Source organism: Macadamia integrifolia, chromosome 9, assembly GCF_013358625.1.
Source record: "Macadamia integrifolia cultivar HAES 741 chromosome 9, SCU_Mint_v3, whole genome shotgun sequence".
Taxonomy (NCBI): domain Eukaryota; kingdom Viridiplantae; phylum Streptophyta; class Magnoliopsida; order Proteales; family Proteaceae; genus Macadamia; species Macadamia integrifolia.
In genome coordinates, this window is record NC_056565.1 from 13,085,630 (window position 1) to 13,111,419 (window position 25,790).

The 25,790-nt window shown below is 38.0% G+C and overlaps 1 protein-coding gene across 1 annotated transcript; it reads right to left on the reverse strand.

The window, feature by feature from the left end:
• Window positions 1-2,028: 2,028 nt before the first annotated feature.
• On the reverse strand, window positions 2,029-24,405 carry LOC122088887 (superoxide dismutase [Cu-Zn]). Its single transcript, XM_042658244.1, has 8 exons — window positions 24,256-24,405; window positions 23,238-23,326; window positions 10,765-10,866; window positions 10,568-10,663; window positions 10,284-10,315; window positions 10,106-10,181; window positions 2,402-2,455; window positions 2,029-2,303 (listed from the first exon to the last, which is right to left on the reverse strand). The coding sequence occupies exons 2-8, from the start codon at window positions 23,311-23,313 to the stop codon at window positions 2,281-2,283; spliced, it is 459 nt and encodes a 152-aa protein (XP_042514178.1). The 5' UTR covers window positions 23,314-23,326; window positions 24,256-24,405; the 3' UTR covers window positions 2,029-2,280.
• Window positions 24,406-25,790: the final 1,385 nt, after the last annotated feature.

The following is a 25,790-nucleotide window of genomic DNA, read 5'->3' on the forward strand; positions in this document are numbered from 1 at the left end:
AAAAGAGTGCTTAAAGTCATCTGGACTTCTTGTAGAAGAATCATTCCCTTGAGTAGAGAATGGATCTGGGTTGACATGACTTTTGATGCCTCATTTTGTGATATGATTGGAAAGTTTGCCTCTGTGCTACCAGCAATCACTCCTGGATGGAGCGAAATCTTTGTAGATGGATTTTCAACTCTCGCTCTTTCGATAAGATTTGGAACACCATCTATTAAAGGTGCCTTCAAGCTTAGCTGTCTTTGTCCCCATATTATATATAACACCCAAGGAACATGCTCGTTATTGTCTCCTGGGGTATCCCTCTCTCTATCATCTCTCCTCCCTCTTGAGCTTCTGTTGCTGACCCCCCTCCCTTTGCCCGGGCTTTCTTTGGATGCCCTTGGTGTTTAGGCTTTCCCTTTTGTAGGTTGTAGTGTTGGTTCCCCCCCTTGGATCCCCCATTGTATATTCCTATTCTTTGGCAAAAAAAAAAAAAAAAAAAACACTACAAGTCTAGTGTAGGAAATGTCCAGTCGGTGCACTTGTGTAGGGTACGAAAGACCATGCTGCCCTCATTGACATGCACTAGATATGCTCCCATGTGCCTTTCCATTGGTCTGCTGGTTGGGTATTTTCTACACCAGATTGGTAGGGTTCTCTCGCCCAAACATTGTAGTCTCCATTCATATTGGGCTGGGCGTAGGGTCGGGCTGATGACGGGCTTGGGCTGGCCACATGACTTACTTTTGAACAGAAAAAGGAAATTTATATATCTAAAATTCTTTCTGAATTTTGTAAATATAATTTTCAAAATTTTACTTTTCAAAACAAAAGATATAAATATATATATATATATATATATTGGGGGTAGAAAATTGAAGGAATTTGATTGCAAAGAAAAGTGAGATTTTATTACTTTAAATTTGATGTATTTTGGTATTAATTGCACCATCATTTTTAGGTGATGATTACAAAAATTTTCACTTTAGTATTAATTTAATTTCACTTTCTTTTCCTTTGTTTTCCTTGCAATCAAAATGAGCCTTCGTACGTTAAATGAGTAGTGTTCCCATGGGGAATGTGTAAAGGAGGGACAGAAAATGCTGTTAAAATGAGAATATTTTATCCACTGGAAACGTATACCAAACAATGAATGACAGTTTATACTTTTATATAATAATATGTATTAAAAAAAACCCTTGTTGTAACTAATGATGTTAAAATGTTCAGTGCAAGATTTTTTAGGTAAATTTGAAACTGATCTGTTCAATAGCAGTTTCAAATAGTAAAATCAAAACCATTTATAAACAGTTTTAATTATTTATTTAAATGATTTTTTCTTTTCTAATTTGTTATTGACGTAGATATAAACTTGCCATTGAATTGTTAACTGTTATATGTTTTCTTTTAATATTTTTTTTTATTAAAATAGATGTATACTCTACATTGAATGATTTTACTTACTATGTGTGTGTGCGTGTATATATATATATATATATATATCAATGGTTGTTTACCATCATCAATTTAAGCACTATAGTTTTAACTGTTTAATTAAATGGTCTCAATTTTGAAACTAAAATCAAACCATTTAGAGAAGGGAGGGGCCTCTATTAGGCAAAGGTAGGCAGATTCAACCTTCCAACCCCATACCAAGAGTCCCAACTATCAATCCCATGTACCTGCTAAGCTTCCATTGAATTTAAGGTTTTATAAGCATTATCCTAAAATTTATGGAAATTGTAGATGCCAGTCATTTCCCCCCTTCTTATTTATCTCTCAACCATGCTCAAATACGTTTCTTGGTTATATTTATGATGTAATGGTTCAGGAATAAAGGACTTAGGTTTGAGAACTTCCTGATCTCAACATGCAGGTCACTGCAAGAAGGTGGCTTCCTAACTTCATCATAAGAATCGTCAACCCATGTATGACATCTAACCAAGTTATGCACTCAAACCAAACGGTCTTGGAACACTACAGCCTACCTTGGATGACAATAATTCACCTGGCACAGAGGCACAGAGGCACAGAGGCACACAGACAAGAAATTCAACATTCCTCAGGCACACAAATTTCATAACAAAAACCATGTCTAAGAAACACTTCACAAGAGGGGAGGATGTAGGATTTTTATTTTTTATACAAAACACAAGACGAGACTACGATTATAGTAGAGAACAACCAAAATCCGAGAACTATAACAGGTGGTCTTTAATAGTGGTCTTCGCAATCTCAAAAGGCAAAAGAGACATTTTCACGGACTACGCATTAAAAACTAGACACTGTATCCTTAGATTAACCCTGAAGACCAATAACACCTGGAAGAGAAAGAAAGAATGATAATGAATCAGTATGGCATTTCTGAAAGATTATACAGCAAAAGTGAGTTGCAAATCTGAGGGTAAATTGTGCTTACCACAGGCTATTCTGCCACCAGCGTTTCCAGTGCTTTTGCTGAGTTCATGTCCCCCTGAAAACAATATAATGGTTAAGACAAGTTGTTAGACCATTGCCTTGCGGAACAGAAACAAAAATTAAGATAACGAAGGATTTCCCCAATTTAAGCCTTCTAAAATGGAACTGGGTCTAAAAGTTTGAAGATACCAATGAAATTTCCCCGAGTAAGAAACTACCGTCACAACTACTAGTTGGCAAATATACATACATTAATAACTACAACCATTGCGTGACAGAAGCATTGGGAGATACTGAGAATGCCAGTGCAGATTTCACCCCAATTGAGTAGAATACACCTATGCACCGAAAAGAACATAGGAAACTGCCACAATATTGCACAAGCTCATTTCACAATGTACTGCACACTCAAGAGAGGCAGAAGAAACTTGTTTTTATGTTCTGGTTTCTCACTTTCCACATAATGTCCTACGAAAAAAAGGTGTGCGATACTACTCAATGTCCGCTTTCAAGATACAAGTTGCTCCATGCATCCTACAGCACCTCTGCCATCATCACCCAATTAATCTGAAACTTTTCAAACACTTGAGGCTGTCGAGTAAAAAACAAATGGATAATGATACAAAAGGTTATTCAGATTTTCTCTACCCTCCTCTTCACACAGAAAGATGTATCAAGTTGCTGCAGTCATCTAAGAAACAGGTTTTCCAGCACCAGTCTTAAACCAATTTACTAAGAACTTGAATTGCTCCTCCACCATACTAAGATATCTACTCCCTACAATACACGTAAAACTTCCAGTAGCATTACCATTTTGTTAGGTTTTTTCAAACATTTAAATTCCTAGAGTTAGTAGAAACCCAAAACCTCGTCAATTCTGTACTTGTATGAAGAACCCAGCCACTCAAGCTACTTGCCTGCAAATTCTATAAATTACAGACCTAAATCATTCAGGGCTCAACCCCATGCCACACATTGCTCCAGAACCCAACTTTCACTCAATCTACCACCATATATCAAGTATTTTGCTTAAACTAGTTTCAGAACATTAGGCGTACTCTTCCATACTCCAATCACATGAGATCATAGCTCCACAATAGTACCAACCCCCTTTATGATTCAGCAGATGTTGCTTCCAGCACAAACTCCATTAATTCTCTTCAAATTTGCCAAAGAATGCCGCAAGTACATCCTCAACTGGTTGAATCATGCTACCACATTCCTCTTCTACTAATCCCTCTAGCGATGCCACAGAAATTCCTCTCAACCACCTTAATTCTATTCTCCACTGCTTAGGAAACATATAGATTCAATTTCCAGAACTTCTCCTTGTTCACATTGATCTACATCAACTCTCCCCCTCTTAAAAATAAAACTCAATTGCGAGTTTGGTAGAGATGTTTAAGTAGCCTTGCATGATCATCCTTCAAAGGAAAGTAGAATTCAGCAACCACTGCTCTTGTTTACCACCTCTCCTTAGCTCTGCTACCAAGTTAATGTAAAGTCAAGTCACAAGGGACTTGACCCCAGGCAGGATCCTAAACAATATTCAAAGGGTAACAATAGTGGGTTTGAATACAAGATAAAAACTCAACTTATAAGTAGTTATAACCTCAAACAACACATAATCAGCCCCTGGAATACGTTAAAATACCACACAAAAGTAATACTTAACCCACACACAAAATACAGTAGAATATATTAACTTCCCTTAGCTGATAGGTCACAAATCGAGCTGTTAAGACTCCCAAAATATAGATTTCAGATGACTTTTCAACAGGCGGACCTAGGTTTCAGTTTGCTTCCCAAATAAACCTTAACACAACAATGTTTGCAGTCTCACAACAAAAGTGAAGCATCAACCGAGTTGAGGCTTCAATTGATCTTCTAGCAGGACTCAAATAGGCTTAATAGCACTCAAGAAAATAAGAAATAGCAAAAGGAAAATAGGAAAGATCAATGAATAGGAAAGGGGTAGCTCTCTCACCCTCAACTCTCTCAATTGATCTCTCAGCATTTCTCAGACCATCAAGCAAACAACAAAGTTTTCATTCATTTCAATTGTCTTACAAGCTTACAACTGATGGTATTTATAGGCTAAACCTTGATAAGCTAAGCCTCCATTATTGACATTATTAAAAGACTTTGAAAACTGTTTAGTGAGAACTTTTGAGGCTAGTTGGTGAGGGCTCTAAAAGGAGTAGTTGGTGAAGGCTTTTGAGACTCTACAGCTGTCCTCCCAAGAGGTGGACTGCTTGGGGAAACCCTAGCCAGCCTTAGCTTAATTGGGCTGTGTGGGCATTGAGCTAGCTAAGTTGGTCCCTTTCTCGTTGTACTTCAAACCAGTAAATTTATCTGCATCAACTCCCCACTCTCTTAATATCATTTGTCTCTGATGAATGGAGGAACGACATATAATGCTCATATAAATCCAGATGAAGACGCTTGAAGTTGCCGGCATGGATCCCTGTGCTGTACTTGATAGGTTAGCCCTTCCACTTGACAAGAAATGAATAGTAACCCTTACCACCTCACATAGTAGTAAACTTGTTGTCCAAGTGTCCAATGCATCTTCAACTTCATCATCAGTAGGGGTTACGAACTAAGGGAGCCATAATGCGTGCTTAGTATCACCCTCATTAGTATGATGACCCACATAAAGGGAGAGAGACCCTCATCACGATGCAGATAAATTTACTGGTTTGATGTACAACAAGAAAAGGACCAACCCAGCCAGCCTAAACAGCTCTATGCCCACACAACCCAATCAAGCTAAGGCTGGCCCAAGTAGTCCGCCTCTTGGGAGGAGAATTGTAGAGCCTCAAAAGTCTTCACCAACTACTCCTTTTAAAGCCCTCACCAATTAGCCCCAAAAGTCCTCACCAAATAGTCTCCAAAGTCTTCTACTAATGTCAATAATAGAGGCTTAGCTTATCAAGGTTTAGCCTATAAATACCATCAATTGTAAGCTTGTAAGACAATTGAAATGAATGAAAAATTTGTCGTTTGCTGACAAAAAATGGTCTGAGAAAGGCTGAGAGATCAATTGAGAGAGTTGAGGGTAAGAGACCCAAGCTGAGAGATCAACTGAGAGAGTTGAGGGTAAGAGACCCAGGCTGAGAGAGCACCCTATCCCCCACTTCCAATCCATTGGTCCTCCCTCTTTTCCCTTTGCTATTTCTTATTTTCTTGAGTGCTACTAAGCCCATTTGAGTCTTGCTAGAAGATCAATTGAAGCCCCAACTCAACTGCTATTGTACTTTTGTTTTGACATTGCAAACACTACCTAAGATATTGCCGTGTTAAGGTTTATCTGGCAGCAAACTGCAGCCTAGGTCCACCTGCTGAAAAGCAGTATGAAACCTATATTTTGAGAGTCTAACAACTCAGATCTCTGACCTATCAGCTAAAGGAAGTTAACTTATTCTGTTGTATTTTGTGTGTGGGTTAAATATTACTTTTGTGGGAGGTATTTTAATGTACTTCAGGGGCTGATTATGTTTAAAGTTATAAGTTGAGTTTTTATCCTGTATTCAAACCCATTGTCGTTACCATTAGGATATTATTTATGATCTTGCCCAAGGTTAAGTCCCTTATGACTTGAATTTACATTAGAAGCCTTCACTGATGCGAACTGGGCTGGATCTGTTAATGATCGAAGATCTACATCCGAATATCGTTCCTTTCCTGAGGGAAACCTTGTTACATGGCGAAGTAAGAAACAATCAGTTGTGTCTCGTTCCAATGCCGAGGCTGAGTACTGTGCAAAGGCATAAGGGATCTGTGATCTCATATGGCTTATGGGCCTCTTGTGTGACCTTGGAGTTACCGTTGAAGAATTGATGCAGTTCTATTGTGACAAGAATGTTGCCATCAATATTGCTCACAATCTTGTTCAACATGACAAAACAAAGCACATTGAAATTGACACACTTCAGGAAAGAGAAACTCGAGCATGGAAATATTTGTATACCATGTGTTGGATCTACCGATCAATTAGCTAATGTGTTCACCAAGGCTTTGCATTGTAAGGTATTTCATCCTCTCGTCTCCAAGTTGGGCATGTATGATATCTTTGCACCAACTTTAGGGGGGTGTTGAGAATACTGTAGTTAATCTATAATTACCGTTGTAACTATCTTAGATAAGGATGCTGAGTCAGTAATACCTTACTATATCTTTTATGATATCAACAAAGTGAGGTTGCCTCCATTGTCAAAGTTAGGTGGTAGCCTCCTCTAATTGTCAATGTCAACAACGGGAGACTGCCTTCATTGTCGAAGTTAAGTGAGAGAAAGACTTTCATGTGTTTTTTGACAGTCTACAAAAAGTGTAAGAACCTTAGAGCTTAATAACAAGAAAAAACGTTCTTTGTCATCTCTCTTCTCAACTTGGTACCAGAGCCAAAACCTTATTTCTTCTTTTTGTTTTTTTCCTGTTTTCCACTGATGCCCTTGGGGGCTTTTGCCTCCTAGTCTAGCATGGTTAGACTAAACCCCGCCCCCATGCACTAATAACCCTACCTAACCCACCACGCCTTCCTCTGCTGTCCCTTTTTTTTTTTTTTTTTACGCCTCCTTGCATTGCCACCCAGTGTCTCTAGTGCCTTCTCACACTACTGCCGCAGCCCTCTGGTTGTCACGCACTTGCGCCTCTCCGCAGACATCATTGTCGCTTGTGTTACCACTTCTGTGCTCGCTATGTGACTCCTCTGACTCATAGCTACTAAGGATACCTTACTTGAGGAAACCAACAAGTGGTATCTCTACAGATGGTCGTCTTTGTGGTCGTTTTAGTACCTATGGCCACCATCTCTCCCTTCAACAGTCAACCTGGTCTTATCAAACTAAATGGTCAGAACTATCTTGCATGGTCTCAGGCATGCCTACTATCTGTGGGAACAATTTCTCCGACTTTGTTACTAGTGACGCGCAAAAACCTACGGATGCTACTCCCATTGGAACTTGGTTATCTAATGACACACTCGTCATGTCTTTCTTGCTCAATTCCATGGAGCCTACCATTTGTCCCAACTTTGTCTTGCTCAATTCTGCTAAGGAGCTTTGGGATGCAATCAAACAAACCTACTGTCAGGTAGGGAACTATGCTTATATTTATCAAATCCACTATACAATTCGTTCCACTACTCAGAAGGATTTGTATCTCACTGCTTATTATTCAACCTCACATACTAAATTGCGAAGAGAGATGCCAGAGAATGATTTTTCTTATTATGGAGCTCTACGGCTCTTACACTTTATATAGACTAAAAAAAAAAAAAAAAAAAAAAATCAAAGTCTTTCTCTGTGATTTCTCACATAACTTTGACAATGGAGGAAGCCTCAACAAACTCTCGCTTAACTTTTACAATTAGAGAAGCTACCACCTAACTTTGGCAATGAATGCAGCCTTTCTTTGTTGACATTGATAATTGGAGGACGTTGTCACCTAACTTTGATAAAAAATATAGCCTCCCTTTGTTGACATCATGATAGACAAAGTAAGATTTAACTGACTAAATATCCTTATCTAAAGTAGTTACCACGGTAACTAAGAGTAACCATGATAATTCTCAACAGTAATGAATACCTAATTATAATTAAATTACAACAACGATCAGCTCTAAGATCGCATTTGTTTGCATTACAGATCAGATCCTTTGAGGTATGCTTTTTTCTGATAATACTGCTTCGGTGGAAGAACAAAAGTAGGGAGAACTATGAAGTTGGAGTTGTGGACATCAACCATGGAATAAAAAAATTTACAATAATTATGAAGAAAATAGGGTATATGGGGTGTAACTTTAACAAAAAAATAGGACAAAGTGGGATGGTGAAAATTGATGATAGAGACAATGTAGAGTGAAAATTTTAGGTACCTAGATTCAATCATAACATAAATAATGAAAGAAAAATTAACGATGATATTGCGCAAAAAATTAGAATAGAGCGGATGAAGTGGAAGATTGCATCTAGAGTGTTGTGTGGGAAAAAAATCTTTTAGAACTCAAATGGAAATTTAATAGACAGTTATACGACCAGCAATGATGTAAGCAACTGGATGTTAGTAAAAAAATATCATATAAAAAAAAACTTAGTGTAGCTGAAATGAGGATGTTGAAATGGATGAGTGGTAAAGCTAAAAGATTAAACAAGGAGCAAACAAATTAGAGCTAATTTAGGAATAGCTCCAACACATGATAAGTTACGAGAAAGTTGTTTGACGTGGCATGGACAAATGCAATGGAGGCCTTTGAATGCCCCAGTACAGAGAAGTGATATAATTCAGATTGAAGGAGCTAAAGAGTCTAGGTGTAGGCCTAAAATGAATTTAGGAGAAGTGAGTGAAGACATGCATAACTTAGGACTAGTAAGTAGTATGGCTTAAAATAGAGCTGATTGGAATAAAAGAATCCATGTAATCAACCCTATTTAGTTGGGACAAGGCTGAGTTAAGTTAACTGATTTAGGAAACATACATACAGACACAATAAATTGGTAGAGTTCCCCCAAGTAAAGATTGAAGCCCTCCATGACGGCAGTCTCTTTTCTCCATTACATGGTCGCTAAATTGATCCTTATACTTGCATCAATGGTCATACCCAAATAATTTGTAGTTAATCACAAAGAGCATGGTGAGCACCTCAGATATGGGGATAGATATACATGTCTGAATGTTCAACTCCATTTTGGCTATTTTTCAGGCTTCCTGAATTTGATTGATACCTTGGTGCCAATAGATTTTTACAGCCACACTGTTTCATGTAATAGTGGAAGCTGCCGAGAAGCAATTACTTCCTACCGAAAAATAAATTAGAAATTAACCGACCAACAGATTACTTGGTTTACTGAAATGTTCAGGTAAGACAAATGCAGCATATCTAGTGCAAAAATCCAAAAAGCCAGGCAAGTCTTCCATCAAGCAAATGAAGATCTGATAATTGATGAAAAATGATCAAATGCTTTCCAACATCAATTGAGCATTCAGTCCATGGTCCAGTCTACTTTCTCATCAGATAATTGGGCCTCCACAATGTTATTTGAGATGGAAAAATTTACATGGATGATAAGAAATCTACACGAAGTCCTAAAGCAGAATGTGTTGATAAGTTAACGTTTAACCAAATTGTGCCTTCATGATACTTCACTACTGGACAAGACATGAATCACTAGGTAGTCTCCTCATTCATTTGATTGCATGGCTGCTATACCCATCAGAAAAAAAATACATGAAACAAAAACTTGAATCTGATTTCATGTACTGACTATAAATGTCTCCCCCAATAAAGGGGGACAGACTAATGACATAATGGATAAGGTTGGTTTACACCAGGATTTTGGACAAAAGTCAAGTGACAAACTGGGAAGGTGTTATGAATCCAGTCTCTCCTGTTTTGACCATTATTTGTTTGTACCCTACTAAGTTTTTAAAAGGATTTTATAACTTGCATCAGTTCAGCCCCTTTCAATTTAAATTGAAGCAGAGAGAAAGACAAACAATCCTCCTATTACGGACTCTAGTTTAATCAACAAGTTGTGACAATTCATAAGCAAGCTTAAATTAACTTTTCTCCCCTGTCCTCCACCCAAACCCACCCCATGTCCCCAACCCCCCCCCCCGCCCCCAAAAAAAAAAAAAAAATAAAAGTACCTGAGGCAAGCAGATAAATAAAACAACAATTACAGAGAAGAAAATTGAATATTACCCTTTCCAAGGTCATCAGGATCAGTATGGACAACAACAGCCCTTCCAACTATTGAATTTGGTCCACTGAGAGGAATCTATAACCATAAACGAATGTTTGAGAATAAAATTTTGGTTATGTTATAACACATATTAGACATTCGTGATTTGAAGGGGTGGAAATGCAAGTAATAGATTACCTGACTATCAGAAATGTTGACAGTAACAGTACCTAAAACAAAATAAGCCCATAAAAATTCCTTCATGTGGCAGACAAAGTCTCTTGAATCCAACTAACTTGACTATGAACTTTAGTTAAACCATCAACACCCACCCCCTCCCCCCCCCCAAAAAAAAGTACAGGTACGCCCAACCTCCATAATTAACAAAATCAAGGATAATAAAAATATAAATAAGAGTAAGAATGATGATGCTGAATTGTTTATTGATTCATACTTAAAAAGGTGAAATGAAGGATTCATACCATCTTCACCAGCAGTGATATTCCCTAGGTCACCCGCATGACGTTCCTCATCTTCTGGAGCACCATGCAACTTGCCTTCAGGATTAAAATGAGGTCCTGAAAATCCAAATCACAAGCAATAGAAATAGTTCAGTGTTCATGGCAATCTCTCCTTTGTTGTTAGATAAGAATGAATGCAATTGGGCAATGCACAATACCAGTTGACATGCAACCATTTGTTGTGTCACCAAGGGCATGGACATGGAAGCCATGAAGACCAGGTTTAAGACCAGAGATACTTCCAGTTACAGTAGTTGGACCTGAAATAAAAATGAAACCAAAATAAACATAAATTCAACTTTATAAAATTTTATAAAGGAACTAATAATCAAGGCAACACCTACATGACCAGGTAGACCAAGGGAAAAATAAGCCTAAAAAAGGCCTCAGTAGGCATACAACTGATATTCTTTTAGGCATTGGGCTAATCTTCCATAAGAAGCCACTACTTGCTTAGAATTCGGTACAAGGTCAACTAAATTAAGCTATGCTCAATATGTTTCTTCCAAGACATGGAGAGGGCTTTTCACCTCACCGTTACCAGTTCTGCCATGTGGCATGATTGAATAACACTCAAATTTTGTGGAGAGATACATCCGTGGGTCCCCAGCTCACATGTCCAGTTTCAGATGAAACAGAGTTTGCCAAGTGGCAAAATAGGGCTTCAAAATTTCCAAGAAATGGGAGTGTACAGTATTGGTCGGAGTATAGTACGTGTGCATGGACATACATGTGGATGCATGCCAGTATGGGGGTAGATGAATTTAAATCTGAAATCTGAATTCTGGTCTATCCAAACAGTCCCCTCTCTATCCAACAGTTTGAAATCACCACATAATCCTGCCATGTGGCAGAATTAGATGTCCCTTAGAGAGAAGCCCCCTACACTGGACCATGTAAATGCTATATATATACCAGATTACTATCTCGTCCCCTAACTTGGCTTTGATACCAGATTACAGGATCGAGATATACCAAAATCCAGGGAAATAGGGATCGCCTGATTCTGTATGGCAATCAGGACGAGATAGGTGCAATACCTTACTCCGATCCAGCAAGGAGACTTATACTAAGATAGGTGCAATACCTTACTTAGAACTAATCGTGCTTAGATTAAAATAAACAAGTAAATAAAAAACAAGACCATAAACTCAAAATGGAAATACAGAAAATAAAAGCTGCTTAACTAGATCTATTTCTTGGAATCAAGAGGCACGACTGTAGGCTTTGATCCAAGAATAGAACAAGAAGCTGTTATATGCAAATGCAGATGCAGAAAGCTAAAAATGCACTTAAAAGTATTATATTTGAAATTAAAGTATACAATATTTGGAGATTTTGATCCAGAGTTCTTGGGTCTTTGGGTAGGCTTGGGTTAGAGGGTTTGAGAAGAAGAAGGGTGTTTGGCACTTTGGGCTGTAAGTGGCTAACCTTTGAAGGGCGATCAGACTTGAGATGATCGGAGCCTGTTTGTTGAAGATCGGTGAAGCACTTAGAAGTCCGACGGAGTTCTTCGAGATCTTGGAAGAACTTGTGCAGATGAAGGATTCTTCTGCAGAGCTTCTCTCTCCTATTTGTCCGTTCTAATTTTTCAAGTGGTTTGGGTGATGGGGTGATGCTCCTTTTATAATGTAAGGAGGCTCATTTGAATTACATGTGTGTTTTCGGTGCATTTGGGTTTGGAACAGAATAATAGTGCCTAATTCCATTAGGTACTGTACATTTAAATTTGGAACACTGTTTGTGGCACTGTTGGCGCCGAAAGTTGGAGTTGCTGTCAACAAATGATTTGGAATCTTTAATGATCTTACCACGGCATTCCACATATCAGAGATACTGTTCTCCGTATTGGTTTGATCAAGAGGTTTGTATCCTATTTGTTTGAGCTGGATATTGGCCGGACTGTCCTTTGACCTGGGACAGTAACAGTACCTCCTTTCCTTAACAGGTCGTCCGAGGTTATTTGACTAAGTGTGGTTTTTACGACTACACTGGTCGGCTAGTTTATGACCGTCCTAGCAGACGTTAAGGACCAAATTAGGATTTGATATTCCCAGAAAAGTATCCATGCCAATCGGCAGTGGAGAAAGAACCAGAGGAGGTCAGGTTGGTGAGGTCGGAGGGTTGTATTTTGACAAAATTTAGAAAGAATCTTGTATTTGTGGTGGTAGGATTTCAATCACCATATTGATCCCCACCATTTGGGAAACCAGAGGAGAGTTTGGTTATTGAATCTGTACTCAAAACAGAAGAACCAAGAGTGGCGGTTAATTCTGTTTTGAAAGCGGAAGGCTTTGAACCAGGCGTCCTGGTAATCAAAATATGTAAAAGTTTGTGGGCTAAAGATATTTGAAAAACTTCTTGTATTAAGGGGATGACTGCCCCAATCTTGGAGTGAGAGAATTTTGCATATGGTTACAGTTGTATGTGTAACCAAAGTTTGATCATTTTTGTCATAGTTAAGTTTGAATCTGACAGAGTCAGTTTCTACGATGATATATTCGTAGAATTCTTGGTTTTTTGCAGAAGAGGTGGAATGGTGGTGCTATCCTTTGTAGAAAATTTGTTGTGCCATACTGATAGGTGAGTCGGCATATTTGAATGGGGGTTCTTCAATGGTGAAGAGGTCTTCTTTGCATGGTTTTTCATGGTATTGGCTTTTGATTTTAGAACCCTGGGCTGTTTGGAAAGGTTTGGCTTGAGTAGTTTGTAGGCTAGAGCTTGCCTTGTTTGTGGTTTGAAGGGGACCAACGGCAGAGGAAATGACCACAGCATGGGAATAGGGTTTATTTGCAGAGGCCAACTGGGATTGGCTTCTAGTAACTATTTGGTTGGATGGTGCTGCAGAGGCTGCGGAGGCACCATAGCTGGATTTGGTTTTGACAATAGAATTTGAGGATGTGGACTCCTTAGGGGGAGCCATTTTGATAAGGTTGATTTGAAGAGTCTGACCCTATAGGAATTCACGGGTAAGAAAGTCAGGGATAGAATTGGATTCTCCTTTAATATATTCTATTTGAAATTCAAAAATTGATAATATAGCTTGCCATCTGGCAAAGATTTGTTTTGATGCAAGATTTGAAACATCATTTAGCCGCGCTACAATCAACACGAACTAAGAATGGCTTATTTAATAATGTATTTTGAAATTTTTGTATGCAGAGAACAATCGATAAAATTTCTTTTTTGATGGTACTGTAATTCTTTTGAGCAGAATTCCAGATACCAGAAGTAAATTGGACTAATTGTTCTTTATTATCATTAGGAAGTTTCTGTTTGAGAATTCCTCCGTACCCAATTTCTGAGGCGTCGGTTTCGACTATCTTAAAAGCCTCATGGTTAGGGATGAATAAACAGGGGATTTCTTTGACTAATTTTTTAATAGTTTGTACGGCTGAGGTTTGGGCCGTAATCCAGGATGTTGGTTTTTTCTTTAGCCGAAGGTATAAGGGTTTGACAATTTTGCTGATTTGAGTAAGAAAATCTCGGACATAATTTAGACTTCCTAGAAACCTTTGTAATTGAGTTTTGTCAAGAATTTGATCAGAGAAATTTTTACCAAAGGTAATGGCACGGTCGATAGGGGTAAGAGTACCATTTTCGACCAAATGACCAAGAAATCTTACTTTGGTAAGAAAAAATTCCATTTTTCTTTTGGATAAGTCTAAACCATTTGATTTAATAATTTGGTAAAATATTCTCAAATGTTTGAAGTGTTGTTCAATTGAATTTGAGAAGACCAGAATATCATTAATATAGACAATAGTGAATTGTCCGTGAGAATTGAAGATATCATTCATAATCTTCTGAAATTCACTTGGGGCGTTTTTGAGGCCGAATGGCATAACATTCCATTCATAGGCCAAAGGGAGTTGTAAAGGCAGTCATGTATCTATCCTTTTCATGAATCTAGATTTTCCAAAAACCAGATTTCATATCGAATTTTGAGAAGATTTTTGCTTGGTAAATTCTTTGTAAAAGGTCCTTTTGGTTTAGAATTGGGTATCTGACCCATTGGAGGGCGTCATTTAATGGTTTGTAATTAACAACTAACCTAGGAGTTCCTCGTTCAATTTTGGCAGCCTTATTAACATAGAAGGTTGTACAACTCCAAGAGGAAGTACTAGGCCGAATGAGATTTTTAGTTAGGTCATTAATCTCTTCTTTGCATGTTTCAAGAAGAGTTTGGTTCATTTAAAGGACAGTCCGGCCAATATCAGGACGAGATAGGGATCTCCTGGTATCAGAGCCACGGTGGAGGTGGATTTGGTTTATTTCTTTGCAGATTTCTTTTCTTTTGTGTAATCATTTTATTTATTAAGTTTTTCGACGCAGTATATGCCTTTGGACTCTTGGGAGTGGCAAAAGAGTGTAAGACCACGATTGCGCCCAAGTTATGTTGGAAATACCATCTTAAAACTTAGATCTAGGAGATTACCCCAAGATTAAAAAACCTCAAATTATGAATCGTCTACCCCGCTCCATGTCGATGAGATCGGCAAGTGAGGCGAGCACAAGTTCTAATGTGCTCAATTATGATGAACAAACCACAAGAATAGACCGACAACTTCAAAGCTGGAATATGCCCAAAATCTCAAGAAATGAAATCTATGATCGAGACTGGTTCGGCCTCGAAACAGTTAAGACCGTAGAATAAACCATTAATTTCACCCCTCAAACACAAGAAATTCAACTTTTCGATCCAAATACCTTACAAGAATTATATAAAGATCACAAATTTAATTATGTCCACATTGGTTTAGTCCAAGTGGCCATCAAACTTCTTCACCGAGAAGGACTCAACACTTCCATGTTGTTAGCCCTTCGTGACCAAAGATTCCTTGAGTTCAATGATTCCCTTCTGGGAGCCATTGAAACTATCCTTTGTTATGGACCTGTCCATTTCAATGTTTACCCAAATATGTCCATAGCCCTTGAGGACCCAAATATTTTACATTCACTCAAACTTAACCTCAAAACCCACGGTTACAAATTGATGCATGGAACCATTCCAATTTCCATCATCCATCGCATCAAATACAAAGCTATGAAATCTATCCAACCGCATGCCCGAAGGACTTCTCCTAAGGGACAAACCCTTTACCTTGAAACTGATTGTATTCAGGGTCAAATTGTTTATCCAAAACTTTGTCGGTGGGAAGATATTGCTTTCCCTGAGGAATGGCAGCTGCAAACGACTGCAATCCCCCCTCAAGTTTCAAACACTAGTATCCGTTCTATATCTCAAGATTCTGACGGACTAGTTTCCATCCGGTTTAACCGACAAATAACCCCTCCTATCTACCAAAGTAGCACCAGAAGATCATGCTCAGATGCATCGACTTCTTCTGACATAAGCAGATGGTTCTCTCAAACTAGAACTACTCCACCTATCCCTAACCTTGCTGGAGTACAAACCAATCAAAATATTACCCAGGGAACTTATGAAACTACTTTCCCTGAATCTACCTCATCTGAGGTTCCTGATCAACAATCTCCCACACAATCTGAGGTAGCTGCTCCACCTCATCATGATCCAAAGAATCCTGGAGTACACATGATTCAAACAACCACAGAATACCAAATTGACAAAATTTTACTTAGAACCGATTTTGAGTCACCTAAAAACAAACAAAAAAGAGATTGGTTCTTAGGAACCTTCAATCTTGAACAAGCACAAATCCGAACAAATTGGTATAATTTTATGACAAACCTTAAAACAAATGTCTTCTTCTTTACATACTTTGATATATATGCCCAGGATAATAACATCCACTATCCCTGGCATAATCAGATATGTACTCAAACTACTTCTCACAAATGTTGGACCCTATGCGCTGGTCCACCCACTACTGCTATCCATCCCCCGGTGGAAAGCATCAAACATAATTACAAAAATAATGAAATAATTGCTTCTCCGTTCAAAGTTGCTGATAAAGATGACCCAAACAGAAGACAAATTGAACAATTAAACTTCACAAACTTAAGTCTCCAAACTATAGGTAATCAACTATCCAGAGTTGAGAACCTAGTCCAACCGATAGCCTCTTCGTCTATGACACCGGCTCCGGTTCCAACTTCTCTTCCTTTATTCAAACCTTATAATATTCCAAAAAAAAAAACAACTCGCTCTTAACAAATCCTTCGTCCTAGACCAAATTAATCAATGCCTTACTATTCTGAATGCTGCTGAAACACATTTAAAAACAAATAATCCACAAACACCTATTCAAAATCAACCCTCAGTTGAACCTTCGGCTGAATCCAACAACAGAGGTGTTCACACCATTATAGGATGTTCTTCGGACTCTTCCTCGAGTTCTGAAGAAGACTTTCCCCAAATTAACCAAATTGGTCAAAGTTCAACCCAACATCCGGTCTTCCCTGACCTCCAAATTGAAGCTAGAGGAACTGCTCCTCAGGCTTCGTACCAAAGTGGTATCATCTATGAGTGGAACATAGATGGTCTATCTGAACATAATCTCATGAACAAACTCCAATAAATGACTATGGTTAGCAACGCACATCATATAAAAAATACACCTGATAGTGCTGTGGCTACCTTACTTGTTTTTGGCTTTACTGGCCAACTCAAAGGTTGGTGGGATTATGTCCTGACCGATGTCCAAAAAACTGAAATTTTAATGGCTGTCCAAATAACGCCCGAAGGAACCCCCTTCTTGATGCTGAAGGTATTCCTATTGAGGATGCTGTAAATACCCTTATTTTCAACATTGCTAATTACTTTTTAGGAAACCCTTCTCGTCTCAAAAATAGAACAGTTGAACAATTATCAAATCTTCGATGTAAGAAATTACATGATTTCAAATGGTACAAAGACACCTTCTTAACCAAAGTCTTAACCAGACCTGACGCAAACCTTCCCTGTTGGAAAGAAAAATTCCTTACAGGATTACCAACTTTGTTTTCTGAGAAAATCAAACAACGCCTTAGGAAAGAAAATGATGGGATCATTCCCTATGATCAAATGTCCTATGGCCAAATCATTAGTCTAATCCATGAAGAGGGCCTCGCCCTTTATACTGATATTAGATTAAAGAAATAAATCCATAAGGAAAACAAATTTTACAAACGGGAATTAGGAGGATTCTGCGAACAGTTTGGTTTTCCTCCCCTTAGACCTCCAACGAAACACAAACACAAGTCTTTTTGCAAATATTATAAAAATTTCCACAAGTCCAAAAAGTATGTGTCTCACAGACCATTCACAACCCCTGAGTTTTATCATAAAACTCCTCCAAAACCAAAGTATAACAAATACAGAAAGCCTTTCAAGGCACCTAAAAATTTTAAAGATTCAAAAGCTGACAAATCCTCTCAGGGATGTTTCCGATGTGGCAAACCTGGCCATATCGCCAAATTTTGTAGTCTCAAACAAAAATAATTCTTTACAAATATTTGAGCAAGATAAAACTCAAATCCTTGCCCTTTTTCAAGAAACTTCTTCATCCTCTTCTGAAGATGAAAATTACAAACTTAATCAAATTCAAGCTTCTGAGCATACTTCTTCTAGTTCATCCAATAATGAGAATTTCCAAGCCTGTGCTTGTGATTCCTGTATTATTGGTCTCAGCTGTGAAGATTGTGTTCCCAAATCCGTCCGAATGCTCCGTGCATCACCTAACTCAAATATTTTTGATTATATCGATAGCTTGGCAGACCCAGAACAAAAAAAGGCCTGCCTCGAACATCTCAGAAACAATGTTTCTACCCAAAATTCCCCTCAACCTTACAATCTTAACCAAATTATACAAAAATTCAATAAAATATCAAAACCCCTTATTCTTGACCATTCTGGTCGAATCAAATCTCTTGAAACCACCACTACAACTTTGCAGTACGAAATAAAACATATTAAACAACAATTAGCCTTCTTAAACCGACAACAAAACCAACAAGCTTCAACTTCAAATAATGAACCATTAATAAATCCTTTTGCAAATCAAGAACTTACTGAACCAAACCCTACTACCCCTAGTTTTGTGGCTACCATTACCTGCCAAAATTGGTATATTCGCATAACCTTAGTAATTAACGCCTCATTCAAATTCTCTGCTATTGCCTTAGTTGATTTAGGAGCTACTGCCAACTGTATCAACGAGGGAGCCATCTCAACCCAGTTCTATGAACGGACAACCCAACGCCTTAATACGGCCAATGGATCTGGGTTGAATGTCCAATACAAACTCTCAAATACCCATGTCTGTAATCAAGGTCTCTGTCTTCCTCAAACTTTCATTCTTGCAAAAGACCTTGACCAAACCATAATCCTTCATCAACCATTCTTAGAAAAAATTAAACCTTTCAAAATTACTCAAGACGGTATTACAACAAAATTCCAAGGTCAAAAAATTATATTTCCCTTTCTACAGGCTCAAAACTCTACAAACCAAAGCCTCAACAAAATTAAACAAATAAATTTTCTTAAAACAGAACTCCTTCACCCACGGATTTCTGACCAACTTAAAAATCCCAAAACCATTCACCAAATTAGTCAAATTAGATCCAAATACGAGTCCAACCTTTGTTCTGATGTCCCTGATGCCTTCTGGCATCGTAAGCAACACATGGTCTCTCTTCCATATGCTTCAGGATTTTCAGACCTTCAAACACCAACTAAGGGTCGACCAGCCCAAATGAACCAAACTCTTCTTGAAACATGCAAAGAAGAGATTAATGACCTAACTAAAAATCTCATTCGGCCTAGTACTTCCCCTTGGAGTTGTACAGCCTTCTACGTTAATAAGGCTGTCGAAATTGAACGAGGAACTCCTAAGTTAGTTGTTAATTACAAACCATTAAATGACGCCCTCCAATGGGTCAGATACCCAATTTTAAACCAAAAGGACCTTTTACAAAGAATTTACCAAGCAAAAATCTTCTCAAAATTCGATATGAAATCTGATTTTTGGCAAATCCAGATTCATGAAAAGGATAGATACATGACTGCCTTTACAACTCCCTTTGGCCTATATGAATGGAATGTTATGCCATTCGGCCTCAAAAACGCCCCAAGTGAATTTCAGAAGATTATGAATGATATCTTCAATTCTCACGGACAATTCACTATTGTCTATATTAATGATGTTCTGGTCTTCTCAAATTCAATTGAACAACACTTCAAACATTTGAGAATATTTTACCAAATTATTAAATCAAATGGTTTAGACTTATCCAAAAGAAAAATGGAATTTTTTCTTACCAAAGTAAGATTTCTTGGTCATTTGGTCGAAAATGGTACTCTTACCCCTATCGACCGTGCCATTACCTTTGGTAAAAAATTCTCTGATCAAATTCTTGACAAAACTCAATTACAAAGGTTTCTAGGAAGTCTAAATTATGTCCGAGATTTTCTTACTCAAATCAGCAAAATTGTCAAACCCTTATACCTTCGGCTAAAGAAAAAACCAACATCCTGGATTACGGCCCAAACCTCAGCCGTACAAACTATTAAAAAATTAGTCAAAGAAATCCCCTGTTTATTCATCCCTAACCATGAGGCTTTTAAGATAGTCGAAACCGACGCCTCAGAAATTGGGTACGGAGGAATTCTCAAACAGAAACTTCCTAATGATAATAAAGAACAATTAGTCCAATTTACTTCTGGTATCTGGAATTCTGCTCAAAAGAATTACAGTACCATCAAAAAAGAAATTTTATCGATTGTTCTCTGCATACAAAAATTTCAAAATACATTATTAAATAAGCCATTCTTAGTTCGTGTTGATTGTAGCGCGGCTAAATGATGTTTCAAATCTTGCATCAAAACAAATCTTTGCCAGATGGCAAGCTATATTATCAATTTTTGAATTTCAAATAGAATATATTAAAGGAGAATCCAATTTTGTCCCTGACTTTCTTACCCGTGAATTCCTATAGGGTCAGACTCTTCAAATCAACCTTATCCAAATGGCTCCCCCTAAGGAGTCCACATCCTCAAATTCTATTGTCAAAACCAAATCCAGCTATGGTGCCTCCGCAGCCTCTGCAGCACCATCCAACCAAATAGTTACTAGAAGCCAATCCCAGTTGGCCTCTGCAAATAAACCCTATTCCCATGCTGTGGTCATTTCCTCTGCCGTTGGTCCCCTTCAAACCACAAACAAGGCAAGCTCTAGCCTACAAACTACTCAAGCCAAACCTTTCCAAACAGCCCAGGGTTCTAAAATCAAAAGCCAATACCATGAAAAACCATGCAAAGAAGACCTCTTCACCATTGAAGAACCCCCATTCAAATATGCCGACTCACCTATCAGTATGGCACAACAAATTTTCTACAAAGGATAGCACCACCATTCCACCTCTTCTGCAAAAAACCAAGAATTCTACGAATATATCCTCGTAGAAACTGACTCTGTCAGATTCAAACTTAACTATGACAAAAATGATCAAACTTTGGTTATACATAACTGTAACCATATGCAAAATTCTCTCACTTCAAGATTGGGGCAGTCATCCTCTTAATACAAGAAGTTTTTCAAATACCTTTAGCCCACAAACTTTTACATATTTTGATTACCAGGACGCCTGGTTCAAAGCCTTCTGCTTTCAAAACAGAATTAACCGCCACTCTTGGTTCTTCTGTTTTGAGTACAGATTCAATAACCAAACTCTCCTCTGGTTTCCCAAATGGTGGGATCAATATGGTCCTATGATTGAAATCCTACCACCACAAATACAAGATTCTTTCCAAATATTTTGTCAAAATACAACCCTCCGACCTCACCAACCTGACCTCCTCTGGTTCTTTCTCCACTATCGATTGGCATGGATACTTTTCTGGGAATATCAAATTTATGATTACCAGTCACCTGACTGGATTGCCCCAGTTCTTTGTCGGACCTTCAACGTCAAATGGTGGGATAACTGTGACATCTCCAAATGTGAAAGGACGTCCCTCATCAAAAGCCTCACAGGTCTCAAACATGTTCCAACACTGCAAAGTACATCAAAATCAAGCATCAAAAGTGAGAAGGAAGCCCTCCTTGCCCGATTGACTAAACTCGGTTCCGATTCAGACAAAGAAGGTTCTAGCGATGGTGCCTACAACCTCAACTCCCTCAAAGGATCAATGCCAGCCCATGAACAATGCTATGGCCAAGATCCATATGAGGATGACCCTAACTTTGAGCTTGCCAGCTCCAAGGCATCTTCCTCCAGCAAATTCAAAGAAGTAACCTCACGAAGATCTCGTAGGGCCACAAAATCAAAGTCTTCTTCGACCAAACCCTAATTTAGTCCTTAACGTCTGCTAGGACGGTCATAAACTAGCCGACCGGTGTAGTCGTAAAAACCACACCTAGTCAAATAACCTCGGACGACCTGTTAAGGAAAGGAGGTACTGTTACTGTCCCAGGTCAAAGGACAGTCCGGCCAATATCCGGCTCAAACAAATAGGATACAAACCTCTTGATCAAACCAATACGGAGAACAATATCTCTGATACGTGGAATGCCGTGGTAAGATCATTGAAGATTCCAAATCATTTGTCGACAACAACTCTAACAAAGATTCCAAATCATTTGTCGACAACAACTCTAACAAAGATTCCAAATCATTTGTTGACAGCAACTCCAACTTTTGGCGCCAACAGTGCCATAAACAGTGTTCCAAATTTAAGTGTACAGTACCTAATGGAATTAGGCACTATTATTCTGTTCCAAACCCAAATGCACCGAAAACACACATGTAATTCAAATGAGCCTCCTTACATTATAAAATGAGCATCACCCCATCACCCAAACCACTTGAAAAATTAGAACGGACAAATAGGAGAGAGAAGCTCTGCAGAAGAATCCTTCATCTGCACAAGTTCTTCCAAGATCTCGAAGAACTCCGTCGGACTTCCAAGTGCTTCACCGATCTTCAACAAACAGGCTCCGATCATCTCAAGTCTGATCGCCCTTCAAAGGTTAGCCACTTACAGCCCAAAGTGCCAAACACCCTTCTTCTTCTTCTCAAACCCTCTAACCCTCTAACCCAAGCCTACCCAAAGACCCAAGAACTCTGGATCAAAATCTCCAAATATTGTATACTTTAATTTCAAATATAATACTTTTAAGTGCATTTTTAGCTTTCTGCATCTACATCTGCATATAGCAGCTTCTTGTTCTATCCTTGGATCAAAGCCTACAGTCGTGCCTCTTGATTCCAAGAAATAGATCCGGTTAAGCAGCTTTTATTTTCTGTATTTCCATTTTGAGTTTATGGTCTTGTTTTTTATTTACTTGTTTATTTTAATCTAAGCACGATTAGTTCTAAGTAAGGTATTGCACCTATCTTAGTGTAAGTCTCCTTGTTGGATCGGAGTAAGGTGTTGCACCTATCTCGTCCTGATTGCCATACAGAACCAGAAGATCCCTATTTCCCTGGATTTTGGTATATCTTATATATATATATATATATATATGTGCTTTTCTTTAGAGAGTCCTCGAATAAAGTTCAGACACTTATACTAACTGAGCAATGCTTGGGAGTTGCCTATGCTAGCAAATACACTGCCTGCTAATCTTTTTCATGCGTTTCCATGACATTGAAATATACGGCTATAACCAATCAACAATATTATGACCAATATTTCATCTCCATGATTGAATGTAAATTATCCTACCATCTCCTTCTTGGGTAAAGTAGATGGTGCCACTGACACCCTCACTGCTACTCAGAACGACAACAGCCTTCACCATTGTTCAATGTGATCTATTAAAAAAAACACAGAATTGGAACAATAAACGTACATGAGAAGAAATCTAGACAGGATATAGCATTATATTGGCAAAACAATATGAAAGTAATGGAAAGCTCCCATAAAAAATTGCAAACGGCTGAGTTTTTAATTTATCACATTTTAATACTTTCCTAAAACCCAATATTTAAGCAAGCACATGCGCGTAGAGAGAGAGAGAGAGAGAATAAACAGTTCAAAGTCTTTTATCTTTTTCTAGGTTTGGCAGGGGAAGAAAAGCAGCTATTTTAGCTTTAAATTCCAAAGCGAAGCTTTGCAAAAGGGGAAATCTAGCTCGAAGCAAACCAGTGAAATCCACGATGATAAGAGGAGTACTACATGACAAAATTAACAAGCAACGAAATACTCAGATATAACTGAAATTAACTACAACTAAAATAAAAGAGATTAGCTTCATAATAAAAAAAAGTAGGAATCATATTATGGATATCCAAGTCTCAACCCAACACAATCAAGTCCAAACCAAACACAATCAAGTCCAAAGGTAACAAATCAAACATACGATCATGAAAAACAACTTCACCAAGGATTAAGATACTCATACAGAAGCAAAAGCATTTGAATTATTTAATTCCTAAAAGCTGCAACTAAATCATCAAAGAAGATGATCTTCATTTGGATCCGCAATTCGGCAGTCAAATTTGACAAAGAAAAAAGATAGAAAAAAGTGATCAAAACATACATCACTCCACAAAAGCTAGAATCAAGTTAAATATCAGCGTTCATTTGAAGCTAAAGAAGAAAGAACAGCGAAACACAGAGGGAATCAGTGGACATGAAAGCTAAAAGTGCATATAATGTTCGAAGAATCAGATCGAAATCCAAAATCTTTCATTTCAAAACAGCGATCACAGTCTAGATTAGAGAGAGAGAGAGCAATCACCTCAGGACACCCCTTCACGGAGAGAGAGAGAGAGAGAGAGAGTGAAGTTTGATCGCTTCGCTCGAGACACTGGTAGCGTTGCTGTTCTGAAGATTTTATAGACGTTAATAAAGAGAAGATTACTGTTGTGACCGTGAGGTCTTATCTTCTTCACCACCTACCCATCTCCGATTTCTCCGCAAAAATAATTTTTTTTTTTTTCGAAATAAAGGGTAGAAAGGGAAATACAAAATAATGAATGATCTGGTGTGTCACTATCTTTGATTCTGTTTGGCAAGTGGATATGTCATTACACTGGAATATTGTTGTATTCTATCACTTCTTCTTTATAAGGAAAACTTTTTTTCTTTTTTTTGGTAAAATATAAGGAAAACTGACAGAGCTCGTAATTAATTAGTTTAATTTTGACAAAAAAAGTAATTAATTATAGTTTTAGATGGTACTGGAATATGGAATGACGAAAGAAGGTGTGAGCATCAGGAACCTTCTTCGATAGTCACCGCTTGCGAGCAGTTATTAGCCACATAATACTGCGGGACCCACCACCTAATGCTTTTAGGACAACGAACGGGTGAGATCCCACGGCCCGCCATTGTCCAACTTCTCGTGCCGATGTGATTCATGTGGACTGTAGACTGTATAGCCTGTAGTAGATATCCACTTCTCTCTCTCTCTCTCTCTCTCTCTCTCTCTCTCTCTCTCTCTCTCTCCCATTTTGTGACTAATCATAATTATAAAATGAGTCATTTACATCCCCTCCCATGTAGTTTATGTTTATTCCACCCCCTCCCCTGTATTTTAGAAATTTTACATACCACCCCTGTATTTTGATAAATTTGACAGAAAGTATGACTCTGTCAAATTATGTCCGTTAAGCTTTCAAAATATTTTTTAAATACCCAAATCACCCCTATAGAATGTAATGATCATTATATTCATTAGAAGATAAAGGGCTATCTTCTTCACTTTCGTCTCTCACTTGTAGAGGCTGAAGCAGCGGCGAACGGCCAGTGGCACTGAGTGATCAACGGCGAACGACAAGCGGCTAGCGGCGCTAAAGGATAGAGATAAGGGTATAATTAGCAATAAAAATTTTGGTAAAGGCAGAAGGGTAGAATCATACTTTAACATCCACAACTAACAGTTTAATAACCGAGTTATCTGACAGGGGTAGTATGTGAAATTTTTGAAAACACAGGGGAGGGGGATGTAAATGACTCTTATAAAATTAGACAGACTCCCTCTCACTCTCCTTCCAATTTATGACTTACCACCATAATATTATAAAATTAGGCAAATGTTTTGCCATTATGATCAATCATTATGAACATAAAAGGTAGTAAATATTCGGGATCAAGTTATTATTAATTTTTCTTTTTTGCTTTTGTGTTGAGTTTATTAATTTTTATTAATAGATGATTAGTCAGAAAAGGATTTTTTTTTTGTTGAACGTGCCAAATTAATTTTTTCATTTTTTTTTCTTTTGTAAAGACGAAGAAATATATTATATTTTCTCTCCTATCTAGTATGGTGAT